At 37.3% G+C, this 15,086-nt stretch overlaps 1 protein-coding gene across 1 annotated transcript; it reads right to left on the minus strand.

Moving 5' to 3' along the window:
• Window positions 1-6,487: 6,487 nt before the first annotated feature.
• LOC148475069 (olfactory receptor 8D1-like) lies at window positions 6,488-7,426 on the minus strand. The gene has a single exon (XM_088457772.1). It carries the CDS (start codon window positions 7,418-7,420, stop codon window positions 6,488-6,490), a length of 933 nt encoding a protein of 310 aa, XP_088313898.1. The 5' UTR covers window positions 7,421-7,426.
• Between the last annotated feature and the right edge of the window lie 7,660 nt (window positions 7,427-15,086).

Raw genomic sequence — 15,086 nt, forward strand, 5'->3', positions numbered from 1 at the left:
AAGTAGACTTGGACACAGATGCATATACACCTGTCAGAAAGTCTCTTGTTGGTACTGTAAAGCTGGTGCAACAATATGCAATTATAATGATAATGATAAGCAGCATTACAATGTCTACAGTAGTTGATATCTGGCTAACTGTAGAATGACATCTCCAGCTGTTAGTACTAAAATCATTAGTGTGGCCGATATAATAAAGTATCCAAATACTTAAGTTAAGCTTGAGGATATGTAAGCAGCTGTTTTTTTATGTAAACATTTGCTTGGGTGGTTAAGGGTTAATAATAGCATTTAGCTCAAAAGTTAGGGAATTATTCGTATTAGCCAACTTATCTCTGAAAGAAAATCCATTTTTTTCTTTCTATTGTGATACCCACCTGACTTCTTGTAGTTGGTATGAATATTTTAATTTCATTGGAATTGTCATTTCTATATTTTTCTTTCCTACAGCTAAGGCACAGCTAGGCAGAGAGCAGTGCTCCTCAGCCCCCTACTTGTGGTGCAAGAGTGGTTGGGTGACACTTCCCCTTTGAGAGCAGCAAGATGGTCTCTACCTCAGGGGAAGGCCAATTGGGGGGGAGGAGATACTGCCCAATCCTGTTTGTGCTAGGGTGTTTTTTTTCAACTCTTTTATTTAAATGATACTATTGGGCTGTGGCTGTGGTTGCACTGCTTTTAATGCCACCATTCAAAGAACCAATTACAATTTGATTAATAAATTGCACTTTGACCTTACTTTTTTTTCCAAAATACATGTGACCATATCTTCATTTCTTTATTTTATTTAAGTTAAGGTTATAGTGGAGTAATAAAACCATTGGATAACTTATAAGAAGTAGTGACCGTCTATTCACATTACTCAATTTACACTAAGGGCCATATTCAGTCCGGAGCGAAAAGCCGAGATCCGCAAAAAAGTATCGCCAATTGAGACTTTTCGGCAGGCAGAAACTTATTTCCGTATTCAATTCCATCCACTTTTCTCATACGCGAAAACACAATGCAATGTCAGAGGCGAAAAAGATTTGCCTCTGAGTAGGTGGAGAAAAAAAGTGCAAAATCGCTATTTTGGGGTACAAAGGTGGGTAATCCACTCTGCACCATTGGGATAGCGCCCACCCAAAGGATAACTGTTTAAAAAAAAAAAAAACTGAGGAACACCCCAAAAAAGCTCTTTGAAAAAGGGGGCAAAAATGCAAAGTGTGGGTGCAAACTTAAAAACTAGCGAAATAGACTTTAGGGGGTCTGCAAGTATGGGTGAGGTGTTTTTTGGATTGCAGGTGCTTGCTGAAGGTGCGTTTTTTACGTTTCTTATAACTTCACATTGGCAACTTTTAAATATGCTTGCACCCATTTTCAAGTACCCCAAATTTGACAGGACTACTTATCTTCTCCTAAAAAAACTGCTTTATGCCATTCTTCACCACTTGTGCAAAGACGCTAATTAGTGGCAATTGTGCAAACTTAAGTACCCCAAACTGTATCATTAGGGCTAATCGGGCACTACTACATTGATCCCCAATGTTTCCACATCTTTTTGGGGGGTTCAGGCTGATTTCCCCATTTCAGGCACCACTTCTTGCCTGTTCTGACTTCGCGTGTCGCCATTTTCCCGTCTTTTGGAATTGAATAGGATGAATCACGGGTACACGCACGATAAGTTTCCATAGCTAGAATACTCGATGTAGGCGAAAACTCAGTCAGGCGAAACTTTATCGGGTACCCGAAACTGAATGACTACGGGCCTAAATGTGGTCTGTATTAGGAAAGAAGTTTTCTATTGATTCTTTAAGGTAAAAACAACGTATATTTGCATTTAATTAAATTAGAATTTTGTATATGTATTCATTTCTATTTTATATGGCAATGCTACGTTTTCATCTAATGGTAACTGTCGAGACACTAAGCTCTCATATTACAGTTCATTTCATTATTTTATTTTGCACAAACAGGACTTTCACATTTACTGCTAACACTGTCAATCCACTTTATGCTATATCTGCATTTTTTCTATGCAATCATGGGATAAAAGTATACATGCCTGTTATTCAAGAAGTGGTGCATATGCTAGAGATGTCCAGCTTGACACATCTCGAGATGTGTCTGACTGCATGTATGAAAGGAAATTGCGGTTGCACAATCTTTCCTACTTACTGTTGTGGTGCAATTGCACCCAGCTCTACATGAGACCCAATACAGTATGTGCATATTGACCTCCATACATTACACAGAACATCCTAAGGAGCACCATACAATACAGAGCACATTCTAGTGACTGCCATACAATACAGAGAACATCATATTAACTGCCATATGACAAACAGAGCAGAGAGTATCCTATTGGCTGCCATACAATACAGAGACCATCCTATTGAGTTTATATTTATTAACATCGCCATCACCAATATTAACTCCAACATCATCAATTAGTTATTATATTTGTTAACCTCTTAATTATCTCTCTGTCTCAAGTAAAGTGTTTATTCATCTTAATCCCATTAATAACACTAATCATGTCACACTCAAGAGAAAACTCTTATTAACTTCCTTATGCTTAACATTAAAATGTAATTCAAAGTATTTTATTTGGATTATTACTGTTCTCACTCCCATTTCTGTTTTTCAAATAGTCCCAGAAATATCATCAGGCTGAATACAAAACCACCTATAATTTACCAGCTATCATTCTCAGCCTCAGTTAGATTCTATTTTTCGTATTTAGAAAAAAATTATTGGTTACATAGTATAAATCAAATTGTAAACTCTTCAGATATTTTTTTCAAGAAAATGATGAATTTATGAACTTTCATAAATTTACCAGGAACAGGTTATTTCACATATGTCTTATTCTCCCAATCACATTGATTTTAATTTTGCTGCTATTTATTTAGTCTCCAGTTTTTACATATTTGAATATATTTCATTCTGGACTCACTTGAAAAATAAGCTCTTAATGTATTGAGCAAATCTTGATAAATCTGGAGCCTAAAGAAGTGTCTTGTGAAATTAAGTTAGTATTGTGGTCCCCACACTCATCTGATAGTGATTTGATATTTCACACAAGCCCCCCCATTGCTGTGAAGGGGCTCAGCCCCTAATGAGAGCAGTGATGAGATTACCTTCCTACTATCCTCTTTTCACTCCCTGCAAATAACAATTAAATCTAATCCTGTTTGAAAAAAATATATAACACATCACAAAAGCCACATGAGGTGCCATGAAGCCTACAGCCTAACAAGCCACCAGCCTAACAAGAAATTTCCCAGTAAGGTCCAAACTGCCCCTGGGATTCAGGGCTATTCCCTCTACTGAACACAGATATTCAGTAGGGGAGACAAAAATCATCAAAGTAAAGGTTTAGCTTTGGGCTTAGAAGGTCTCATATAATCTTTATAAATGACTATCTTTCTCATCAATTTTAAAAGTTGTGTGTGCCCAGTTTTCCATTTGCACAGTTTATAAATTGGCACTATAAGCTTGCCCTTAAAATGCACCAGATTTTGATCTACACCAATGGGCTACTATGAATGGTATATCGCAGAAAATCTATATTTGAAATGTGTAACAAGTTGCCTTATTTTAAATAACTTGTCCGAATTTTGACAATCTATAGGGAGGTGTATTAAATATAATCATTGTAGCACAGTATTTCAGAATGGCTTCACTATAGGATCTGCTCATAATAGACGGTTCTCTATTACTAGAGGTAATGTGTGATAAGCATTATATGTAGCACCCTAAAGGTGGCTGACAACTGATAGTATTCTGTGTAAGGTTCAAAAAAAATGAACCTGTATAAATTACATCAGGAGTTTCCAGTTTCACAAAAATAACCAGACCAGTTACAGTTGTCAGGTATATACTTTGTTGTCATGTGTCTTGACAGGCAATCAAGTCTGACAAAATAGATAGCACTGTATTGTCCAGTCATTGGGACTTATTCTCAGTCAGATGCATGCTAAATCTTTTTTCCATATGTCCATGGCATTCTGCTTACTTTCATATGCAATGCGAGATTCCACCGAAGTGGGCTGCAAATTTGTGTGACTGTAAGTGGAAGCCTGTCCTCCCCATTGACTTTGTGTCTGCAGGTAGAACAGTCATTAGTATCCTGACTTGCACTAGCCCCATGCTAGGTGCAAAATATCCATCAGAAACAGATGTCCTATCTCCGTCCCAGTGATACATGCATGGAATTTGATTTACCTGTCCATGACGCTCCCATCACTGCCCAGAAATGCTCATTTCACGGAATGTGTGGTCCGTCAACATACGGATCAATCTGTTCAGAATAGTGATCTCCATCAGGCGGTCCACGTCTGCTCCAGCGCATGCACAATTGCCAAATTCTATCTTTCGCACATATGATGATTTAATATGTAATCTCATTTGTGAGATAATTGGGACTGTAGAAATTTCATATAACATATATATTGATATTGATGACTTTTATACCCTTAGACTTGGTTAAAAGGGACAGATAGGGCATTTGCTGTCATTCGGTTGAAGATTATTATTATCGTTTATTTATATGGCGCCACAAGTGTTCCGCAGCACCTTACAAAGTACATAAACAAATAGGTTGATTTACAGTGACTTACAGTACAGTACAATACAGTACAGGACATGGATAATATACATTGCTACATTTGCGACCATGACCCCCAGATAAGCAACAATGCAAAGCAACCAAGTGTTAGGTGCCCTGGTAGAGAGTAAGTAGTAGATGAAGGTAGAGTAAGGAGAAGCACAAGCACAAGAGGGTAGAGGGCCCTGCTCATAGGAGCTTACATTCTAAAGTCTGACAGTCTGACTACTTTATGCTCTACACAGCCATTTCAGACACCTGTACATATACAATATTACTATAAATAGAGCAAATTATATATTATAATAACACAGCAATTGAAATTGTACAATTCATTACTATGGATACAAAATACACAACTAGGTGACATTTATTTTATTTCTTCAATGTGTTTATTTATATATATTATGTTTAGATTGTTCATAATATAATATGTGGTAACATCAGCAATAAGAATATAATATTTTATTAGTGCAATATCTGCAGTTTACTGTGTATTTCTGTCTACTCTCCCCCACAGTGTAATGATACTTTATTACAGTTGATAAGCATTCATATAAGATACCAATGTTGTACATAGCAACATAGTGTTTATACCAGCAATTATAGTTTAACAACTTCAATAGAAATTACTCAAGTATGTGGTTTTATCTTGTATGTTTGTTGTAGAGTTGGGTTATTGTTCACTTTTTATTTTTTGCACTTTTAAATAAGTTTTTGTTCATTTTGCTGAGTCTTTTATTAAACCGATAGTGTGAGAGTTATCTATTTTAATGTATACCTAATAAAATTGTAATTTTAAGGAGGATCCTTTACATTTATTAAACTTGACCTTGAGTGCCCTTTAGTGTATGTGGAATATTTTTCTTTACCATTGGTTGCTTTATAAATGAAGACTGGAATTTCCAGAATATAATAAAATAGCAGGAAAAAAATCATTGTTTTATACATTACATTTTTTTTTAAAACCACTTCAGCATTTTGTGAATTTAATTTTAACTATACAAATTGGTCACATGTGTACTGTATGTTCTACTCCCCATAAATGGCTCTACAGAACCATTGTGGTTCTTTATAGTAAAATACAGTAAGAATAAATAATAAAATACTGTTTTTAATTATGTATGTGTACAATAAATTATTGATTTGAATAAATTATTTATTTCAAGTAATAAGAATGATCTTTTGTGATAGATTTGGTGCTATGTATAGCTATTGTGTAACAGTACATATGCAGAGCACTTGGTGCAGTATCAAAATTGTGCCTGGCGAAGTGATTAGAGCTTTGTGTTATACTCATGTACAGTAAGTGCCTGTTGAAGTGTGTGTGTATGGGGTCACCTAGAACTTATATTAACATTCATGTTACATTTCTGTTTTATTACCATAGAGTTCATAGATCAGACATATATTATTTTTAATAAAATGGCAATAGTTCTAATATATACAGTACTCTACATGTAGCGTTCTAGAGGAATAATCAGCACAATAAAAACTGCATTAGAAGATTAAACCAGTCCAACATTTTGCTTTTCCAGAACATTTTTTTTGCCTACCAAAATGTATTTTTTAAATTACACAGCACTGATAGAGTTGATAGTAGAGATGAGCGGTAAGGTTTTGACTCAGTTCTTTTTGCCAAATTAACAAAAAGTTCCAATTAGTTCGAATTTATCTTATTGGCTATCCAAAACTCTTGAGAGCTGGATAGCCAATGAGTTGCTGGTTTTGAGATCTGAACATAACCTAGTAAACCGAACCGCTCATCTCTCATTGATTGTAATTAGACAATATATGCCATAACCATACCTACAATTGTATTGTGCAAGAATATCAACAGTAATTTCTGGGTTCCATGACCTGCAGCAATTTTATTGCAGTTGGAAACTTCCTTAATGCTTAACGGGTCACTTTGCAACACTCAAACCTCCGTTTCACAGCTGATTTCACATCTTTATTCTTTAAGCTGTAGATCAGTGGATTTAACATGGGCACAAGAGCTGTGTTAATCAAAGAAAATACTTTCTTGGATTCCAAGCTGTTAGTAGAGTTTGGTGTAAGATATTGACTGGCCAATGTCGTGTAAAGTAGTATGACCACTGTGAGATGTGAGGAACATGTGTAGAAGGCTTTATGTCTGCCAGAGCTGGAACGAATCCTCAATATGGCAATAATTATAAAAACGTAAGGGGTGAATGTGAGAACAAATGGGATAATAGTTAGCAGAAAGAGCCCTTGTATGAAGAAAAGCTTTTCCAAAACAGAAGTGTCACTGCAGGTGATTTTCATCATTGGGACAATGTCACAGAAGAAGTGGTTTATTTCAATGGATACATAACATGTGAAGCTAGATAGTATCCCAACAAGTGGGGTAGTTTGTAAAAAGCCCAGCAACCAGCAAATAGAGGCCAAAATAACACAAACTCTACGATTCATGACCATATGGTATTTCAATGGGTTACAGACCGCCACATAACGATCGTAACTCATGACTGTTAAAATAAACAGCTCATGACCTGCTAGGGATCCAAACATGTATGTCTGTATCATGCACTCAAGGAAGGATACGGTTTTATCCCTTGTAAGGAAGCTTAAAAGTAATTTATGTAGAGTGATAGTGGAGCATGAGATGTCCACTATGGACAGGTTGACCAGGAAGAAGTACATGGGAGTGTGGAGTTGGCGATCCAGGCAGACTAGTAGCATAATAGTCACATTGCCTCCAAGAGTGATGAGATAGATGACCAGGACCAAAAGGAAGATTGGAACCTGTAACTCAGGCATGTCTGAAATACCTTTAACAATGAAATACTTGACAATTGTCTTATTCATTTGTGTGACCAAGTTCAATAACCTAAAAGAAAGAGTGACCACATACATATGTTTTTAATTTGATATAACTGAAAGTTTATTGCATAAGTAAAAAACCCTTACCAATGCTAAAAGATATTTAGTGGATTTCACAAGACTATAATAACTTTGTTTCTATATGCATAACTCAAATACCCAAATTATCATGTGCAAGCCAAATATGATATTATAAATTCATTAAAAAACTTAATATTATAGCAATAATATATAATTATACAATTAAAATAATAAATAAAGTAAAGATACATTTTGGTAGTTAAAATTGCATTATTAATTTATGAGAGAATAAATGTTGAATATCTTACAAATGATCTCACATTACTGCATGCTGTTTTTAAAACATTTTTTCTATATTGATTCTTTTCTAGGATGCACGTATTATCATTAAATGGGTTACTTTTATTGTGAAGCCAGCAATATGTAACATACTTTAACTTATTTTCTTCAATGAATTTAATTGCTTTTTCGGTAGTTATGGACTGCTCCTGCTAAACTTTAAAATATAAATTGTATTTGTTTTATTTAAGAAATTTATGTAAATACAGTTATTATACATTTAATTTGTGATGTAATATCTAATGCTGGTACAGTATGTCTACTTTATTAGAACTTTATTCATGTAATTCAGTGATTAGTCTAGAACTTGCCCATTAATATTATAAACTCCAGAGCTGTAGAAGGTTCATTTTAAAGGTTCTTATAAAGTCACAAGTAATACTTATCCACTGTAATCATATTATGTTATTTATTATATGTAAAGCTGAGACTGCCAACTCTAAGGGGATTTTTTGGTTCATTATATAATCCTTACTTTTCTCTGGAAACTGGATTTATACAGGAGGCAATTATCAACATATGAAGAGCAACAGCAACATTGGAGATTAGCTGTTCCCATCAGTATTTTAGGTAATTATCTGTTAGTCATATTATCTGGATATTTTCTCACATTTATCCTCTGAGCAATATTGTCTCTCACTATAACTACATAACTATAATGCTATGCTGCTAAGGATCTTAGACCATTAATATTGTAGGTATGTTCTAGACTAGACCTCAATTTAAAAAAATCTAATTAGTAGATTAGAGCACAGAACAATTGTATTGCATTTTATTCTTTCATACACTTACTTTGTATCCAAAGTATTTACTTATCTGGTATCAATGATTACCAGTAAATGTTGTTCTATGAGGTGATTTTGTCAAGTTTATCTGAAGCAGTGCATCACTATAGATATTTTTTTTTCTTTGAATATAAATGCAGTCATTAAATTATAGTTATGGCATCTGAAAATAAATCATAAGAGAAGGCTCTTTCCTTAAGATATAAATTTGTATAATAGGAGTTTTGTTTGAAGAAATTCTGTAAAAAAAAAAAAATACTAGTGTGGTTCTTTTTACTCTTAGAAGCTTGCCTACATAAATTTTGTTTTTCTAAAGGCTGATAATATTTGACTCAGTTCTATGTGGCCACATGCTGGGATTTTCAAAATGAAAACAATAGCAGACTATTAACTCAGGGAAGTATTAATTCAGGTGTTACAGGAAGATGTAGTAGCAAAATGATATGTAAAACCAGTTAAAAATTATTTGATTTTTAATTAATCCCAAAAGATCAGTCATGTCAGTAGTAGTACAGTGAGTCTAACAACACTGTTTTATCATGTCCTCAACATAGTACTCTATGGTAGAGCAGGTAAATTATTACCACAATTTGATGGAGAGAGGTAGAAAGTCAGACAGATAGATACAGGAGAGAGAGAGAGAGAGAGAGAGAGAGAGAGAGAGAGAGAGAGGCTGAGATATAAATACGAGTTGAACATATTAAATTTGAAATTGTTACAAATTAATTATTCAAATTATTACATTATATTGAATTAATATAATATTCCAATTAAATTCAATAATGCATTATATAATATGATCGCTAGCATATTATAATTTAGGTCTTGTATACAGCATTGTAAAAACTTAAAGCGGCAATAGGTTTAGACACTAAAGGGTCTCTTTTTAAAAAAAAAGAAATCATTATCAAACAAATCTCCCTTTACACACATTAATATTAGTGACCAATTTCACCCCTTTTAAGATTATATAAGAATATTGTCAATACTACTTGTTCAGTCTTCCACTTATAGATCATCCTGAGACCCCTGATCTCAATGTAGAGAACATGCTCAGTTTCCACCTAAACAATTTTGGCCTTGTTGATACCTGCAATGGTAAATTGAGTCCTCTCACAATTGAGATTTGCCACTGACCACAAAGAGGAGAGACCTTTGTATTAATCGGTACTGGAAGTATCTTGGGTTATCTCTGCATACATGTCAGCATTTCATCTGTAAAATGTCATTTCTACCATATGTACAGTATGCATGTGTATATTGTATATATACTATGATCTGCTTCATTAGTGATAATTAAGTCTCTAGACTATTGAGAGGACCAGACGAGGTACACAATAGTGGTTACTAATTATAAATCATATGGCATACATTAGCTTATATTGAAACAGTGTTTTCCCAGAAATTATTATGAGAAAATATATTTAATTGCCTCATTCTCATTCTGCAATTCATAGATCATTAATACCATTGAGTCTATTTTACATATAAAAAAGCTGATTGTCTGACTGATTTAGTCTTGCCATTATAATGTACAGTATACCTTGGGCCTGCCTCAGAGATGGATGTGTGAAATAATGCAAAGGATGCCCACTGCCAGCTTCTCTGATCCACTGCTGCATCCGAAGTCAAAGCATCAGATCAACTGTGTGAACATTGGACATCTGAGTAATCCTCAGGTTACTCAGGATGTTCATCAAAAGCATGCTGCCGTGGCCAATGAAGCTGCAACCAAGGACTCAACCACTGGCTTCTGCACACCCTGAAAATGGGGCTGACACCCCCCGTTTTCTGGAATGCTCTATGTGGCTGGAACCAAATTCCAGCAGCATGTGAATTATGTTGTGGCTTTTGGGGCACTGCGAGCAACATCACAGGACAAGATCTTGGTTTTAAATAAGTATCGGATTTATGGAAATCTCTGAATCAGGCCCTTTGGAAGGAATTAGTACACATTATATTTGATCTAATATGTCTGTGTGTAATGACCAAAAGGAATACTGTAATCCAGGTATGTTACTTTAACCATTGCGCCCTTTGCAGACACTCCATTTACTTATAGACCTGAAAGACAGGTCAAGAGTGACGGTATAGCTAAAGAATCCTAGGTCCTGTTGTACAATAATACCTGAGCACACCAACCCTCCATTAGTTAGTTCAATGAAGCTTCAGCCTTAGGGGCAAATTTACTAAAGTGAGAGTTTTTAGAAGTGGAGATGTTGCCCATAGCAACCAATCAGATTCTACTTAACATTTAACTAGCACCTTCTAGAATATAATAGTTAGAATCTGATTGGTTGCTATGGGCAACATCTCCACTTCTAAAAACTCTCACTTTAGTAAATTTACCCCTTAGACTCTTTTATGCAGAGACCCCTTTTTATTTTGTACAAACACTTTGGGGGATATTTACTAAAGGTCAATTTTAATCCATTTAAAATTGATCAACATCAATGTTGTGATTTTGGGGCTAAATCACACATATACTAACATAAATAATATATAAAAAATTGTCCGTTAGTAAATGTTTGGTGGATAATAAGGCTGCTGATGGTATTGTCAAGGAGTCTTTTAATAACTGTCTTGCTTGTTTTCCTGTCTTTATGGCCTGCAACTTGGAGTTGCACAGGGATGAACACCTAAATCTACTTAAGTACAGTCACATGATCAATGGTATGGTCGCCGAGATTAAGTGCATGGTCTGGCACCTTTATGATGAGGAGTTTCCGAAGAAGCAGGAGGGTCTCCATGTCATCAACTTTGGAGTTATGGATGTGTGGTTGGACGTCATGCAGCATAGATGTCACAGATGTGGTGTCCTTTGGGAAGCTTGATGGGATGGTATATCTGTCCACTTAAGTGTGGGATGCAGTATTGGTTTTGCCTTCAATACAGTAGCTAACAGAGCTCTCCTGGCTCCTTCTATAATTTCTGGATCAGCTGTTAGCAGACATGGTGAATGTAATCCCCAATCTGTGATTCAGTAGGGCTCCTTCTACATATCACCTTGAAGTTCTGGGGAGGTGCTTGGGTAGGTTTCTCCAGTGGTTTCCATTTGTTGATTGATAAATTCCTCCTGGTTGTTGCCCGGTGGAATTTGAAGTCAGTGTTTGAGCTTCCAGCAATACTTTGGGACAAGATTATGGCTGAGGTGTCTCTTAGTTGCATAGTCACACCTTTTGCCCCCTCCCCTTTCCTAATTTGTACATCTTCCCAGTAGGCATTGTGCTGAAGTAGGCATTTGTAAATACTGGTACATTCAACATTTGTACTATACTGAAGTTGACTCTGTCAATGATGTCATTGATCCTAGTCACTGCCTGGTTATTTATTGCTCTTTCAAAGGTTCCTTGGAGTCAGTACATTCTGTTGATTCATGGGCTCCACTCGCCAAGGTTGACATTTAGTTGGCCTTTTGATGGCAACTGGCTTAATTTTGTTTCATGGATTTTCATTTGCCTGATGATTATATTGTGGACAGGTGTTTGTTAATGGGATGTGTTTGGTCTTGTGCCTATTTTGAGCGATTCTCTGCCTTTTTGTACTGGTGTATTGAGGCTGGTATGAGGCACCTGGCTCACTTGTTGGATGACTTTTTGGTTGTTGGGACAGGTTAGTTGGGAGTTTGTTGGGATGTGGTGTTCCTCCACCATTACCACTAATTCGATAATATTAGGGTTCCTGGAGGTTTATGTTAAGGGATGTATTTCACCTACAGATGGGTCATTCACCCTCTCTCCCTTCCAGGCCCTTTGCCTATGTGTGGCTTGCTTGCTTTTTTGGTTTCTTGCTGGTTTAAGGTGTGTGTTTTTGGCTTTTATGTTAGGGTTTTCTGTTTTTGCTAGGTTCCTTGTTACAGGTGGGCTGTGGAGGGATCACATGGTACTATAGGAGCACTTCTCAGGAGACTATCAAACAAGGATCCAATAATACACAGCACTTGGAGGAATTCACCCTTTCACACATGGGTGTCCCTTCACAGGAGATCATTCACTGTGGCAACAGGACAGCACTCATGTTTTCTGCAAGGGTCTTTCTTTTGCTGCAAAGACTTCCTCTCCATGCAGACATCTCATTATCTTTGCAGCACTTCTTCCATCCCATTCCTACAGATGGGGCATCTTATATTGGGTCATTTGTCTATAGGGTAATCTCCTTCTAAGTAATGAGAGCAATTGCAGGGCTACTCACAGGGGCTTCCCTCCTCTTATAATTACTATATTAGAGGGTCTAACTCCTTTTCTTACAGACAGAGGTGTGTTTCCTAGGGGGACCATTGCTTATTGAGCTTTACACATTTATACTGCTGGTGCCTACATGACCACCCTACCCCCAAGAATCAGAGCACTGAGGCATCATGGAATCTGTCTTCTCACATCTTGTAGCCCTCATGTAAAATTGCCACCTCTGCCAGACATGGGAGTTTTTATATACTCATTTCCATACATCATTGACTGCAGCAGTGGATGGGATGCGATGACGTCTCCTACAAGGCAACACTCCTTGCAGTTAGTAGCAGATTCCTACAAGTTGGTAGTTGAAGAAAAGTACCTGACTGTGCCCAGTGGAGGTCCAGTCCCTGCAGACACTGCAAGAGATGTGGAGGGGGACAGACCACTACTGTTATACATTACAGTGGCCAGCAGGAGGTCAGTGGTGGTGGTGCTTACATGGGTGGAGGTGGCCAGTCCTGCCCACTGAGCATGTGTGCTCTGTTCGAGTGCACCTGCCCCAGCACCCTAGTTATGGCCTTGGTATGGGAGGGGGGGTTTTGTGAGGGGTTGTCGGAGTGTATATTCACTGCCAGGAGAGCACAGTGTAGGATTGGGAATGGGAGAACAGTGTGGGATGTATAGGGTGAGAAAGGAGAGCACAGTGTGGGATGTATAGGGTGGAAAAGGAGAGCACAATGTGGGATGTATAGGGTGGGAAAGGAGAGCACAGTGTAGGATAGGGAATGGGAGAACAGTGTGGGGGGTATAGGGTGGAAAGGAGAGCACAGTGTGGGATGTATAGGGTGGGAAAAGAGAGCACAGTGTGGGATGTATAGGATGGGGAAGGAGAGCACAGTGTGCGATGTATAGGGTGGGAAAGGAGAGCACAGTGTAGGATAGGGAATGGGAGAACAGTGTGGGATGTATAGGGTGGGGAAGGGGAGCACATATTGGATGCATAGTGTGGGAAGGGGAGCACAGTGTGTGAAATATAGGTTGGGAAAGGGGAGCATAGTGTGAGATGTATAGTGTGGGTAGGAGAGCACAGTGTGGGATGTATAGGGTGGGAAAGGGGAGCAGTGTGGGATGTATAGGATGAGGAAGGGGAGCACAGTGTGGGATGTATAAGGTGGGAAGTGGAGGGGGAAGGGGAGAAAAATTATAAATATACATGGGGGGGCATATTATAATAAATACAGATAGAGGTGTGGTTAATGGCACAAAGCTATTTAATAAATGAATATAACATATGGGAACAATTTAAAAATAAAATTGGGGAAGATGTGTGGTGCATAATAAGCAAAATAGGAGGTATCTAGTGAGATTCACAGTAAAGAAAATATAGACAAGGGGGCACAATGCAGAACATATAGGGGGTACAATGCAGAACATGGAGAGGATAACATACACACAGACTTATGGAAGGAAAAGACAAGAAAAACACAAATGTGAAGTGTGTGTGTATATATATATTATGCAAAAGAGCTTATCCTGGCCCCTTTGCTGTTCAGATGAAGTTCAGCGAGAGTCAAATTACCGGTGAAGTCAAGCCAGTGACATGAGGCAATAGAGGATCCAGCACTTGGCAAGCTCAGGAGCATTGCTGACCCCTCAGGGAAGGGCCGGTGCAGACGGCACCACTCTGTTCCTCCCGAGGTAGGCAGAGCAGGAAAGGTCCCAGTGGGACACCCTCACCTCATTACCACCTCAGACAATTGGGGTGGGGGGGTGCCAACATCTAACTTGCCTCTGGGCAACTGGGATGAAATGACGCTGCTGCCTCATAACACCACAGAACATTAGTACAGTATTGACCCGGCCATTGTCAACTGAACTATATGAATTTGATGAGCTATAAATTCTGAGATTGCTAAATGATAAATTTACAAAGATTACACATTTGAAATATATTGTGATACAATTGTTATATTGCATTTTACACCTATTTTATGTCTGTCTAGGGAAACTTAGGCATCTTAATATTTAAAAGGAAAAACTTTTACACCCTGGATGAACTCACGGTGAGATGCACAGTAAGGCACAAAGTAATATTTCATGGAGTGTCCTTTGTGTCACTTTTGAAAATGATGTACAGTATAATGCATTCAACTTATTTTACAAATGAAACATTTGAGAGCATAGGAATGACTAATATATAAGTATAAGGGGTAGATGTACAAAGATTTGAAGAGAGTTAAAGCGGAGAGATATAAAGTACCAACCAATCAGCTCCTAACTGTCATTTTTCTAACACAGCCTGTAAAATGACAGTTAGGAGCTGCTTGGCTGGTA

Source organism: Taudactylus pleione, unplaced genomic scaffold, assembly GCF_031769625.1.
Source record: "Taudactylus pleione unplaced genomic scaffold, aTauple2 ptg000783l, whole genome shotgun sequence".
NCBI classification, from domain to species: domain Eukaryota; kingdom Metazoa; phylum Chordata; class Amphibia; order Anura; family Myobatrachidae; genus Taudactylus; species Taudactylus pleione.

Coding starts and splice junctions, on each gene's coding strand:
- LOC148475069 (XM_088457772.1), bottom strand. CDS start 7,420: ATGAATAAGACAATTGTCAAGTATTTCATTGTTAAAGGTATTTCAGAC.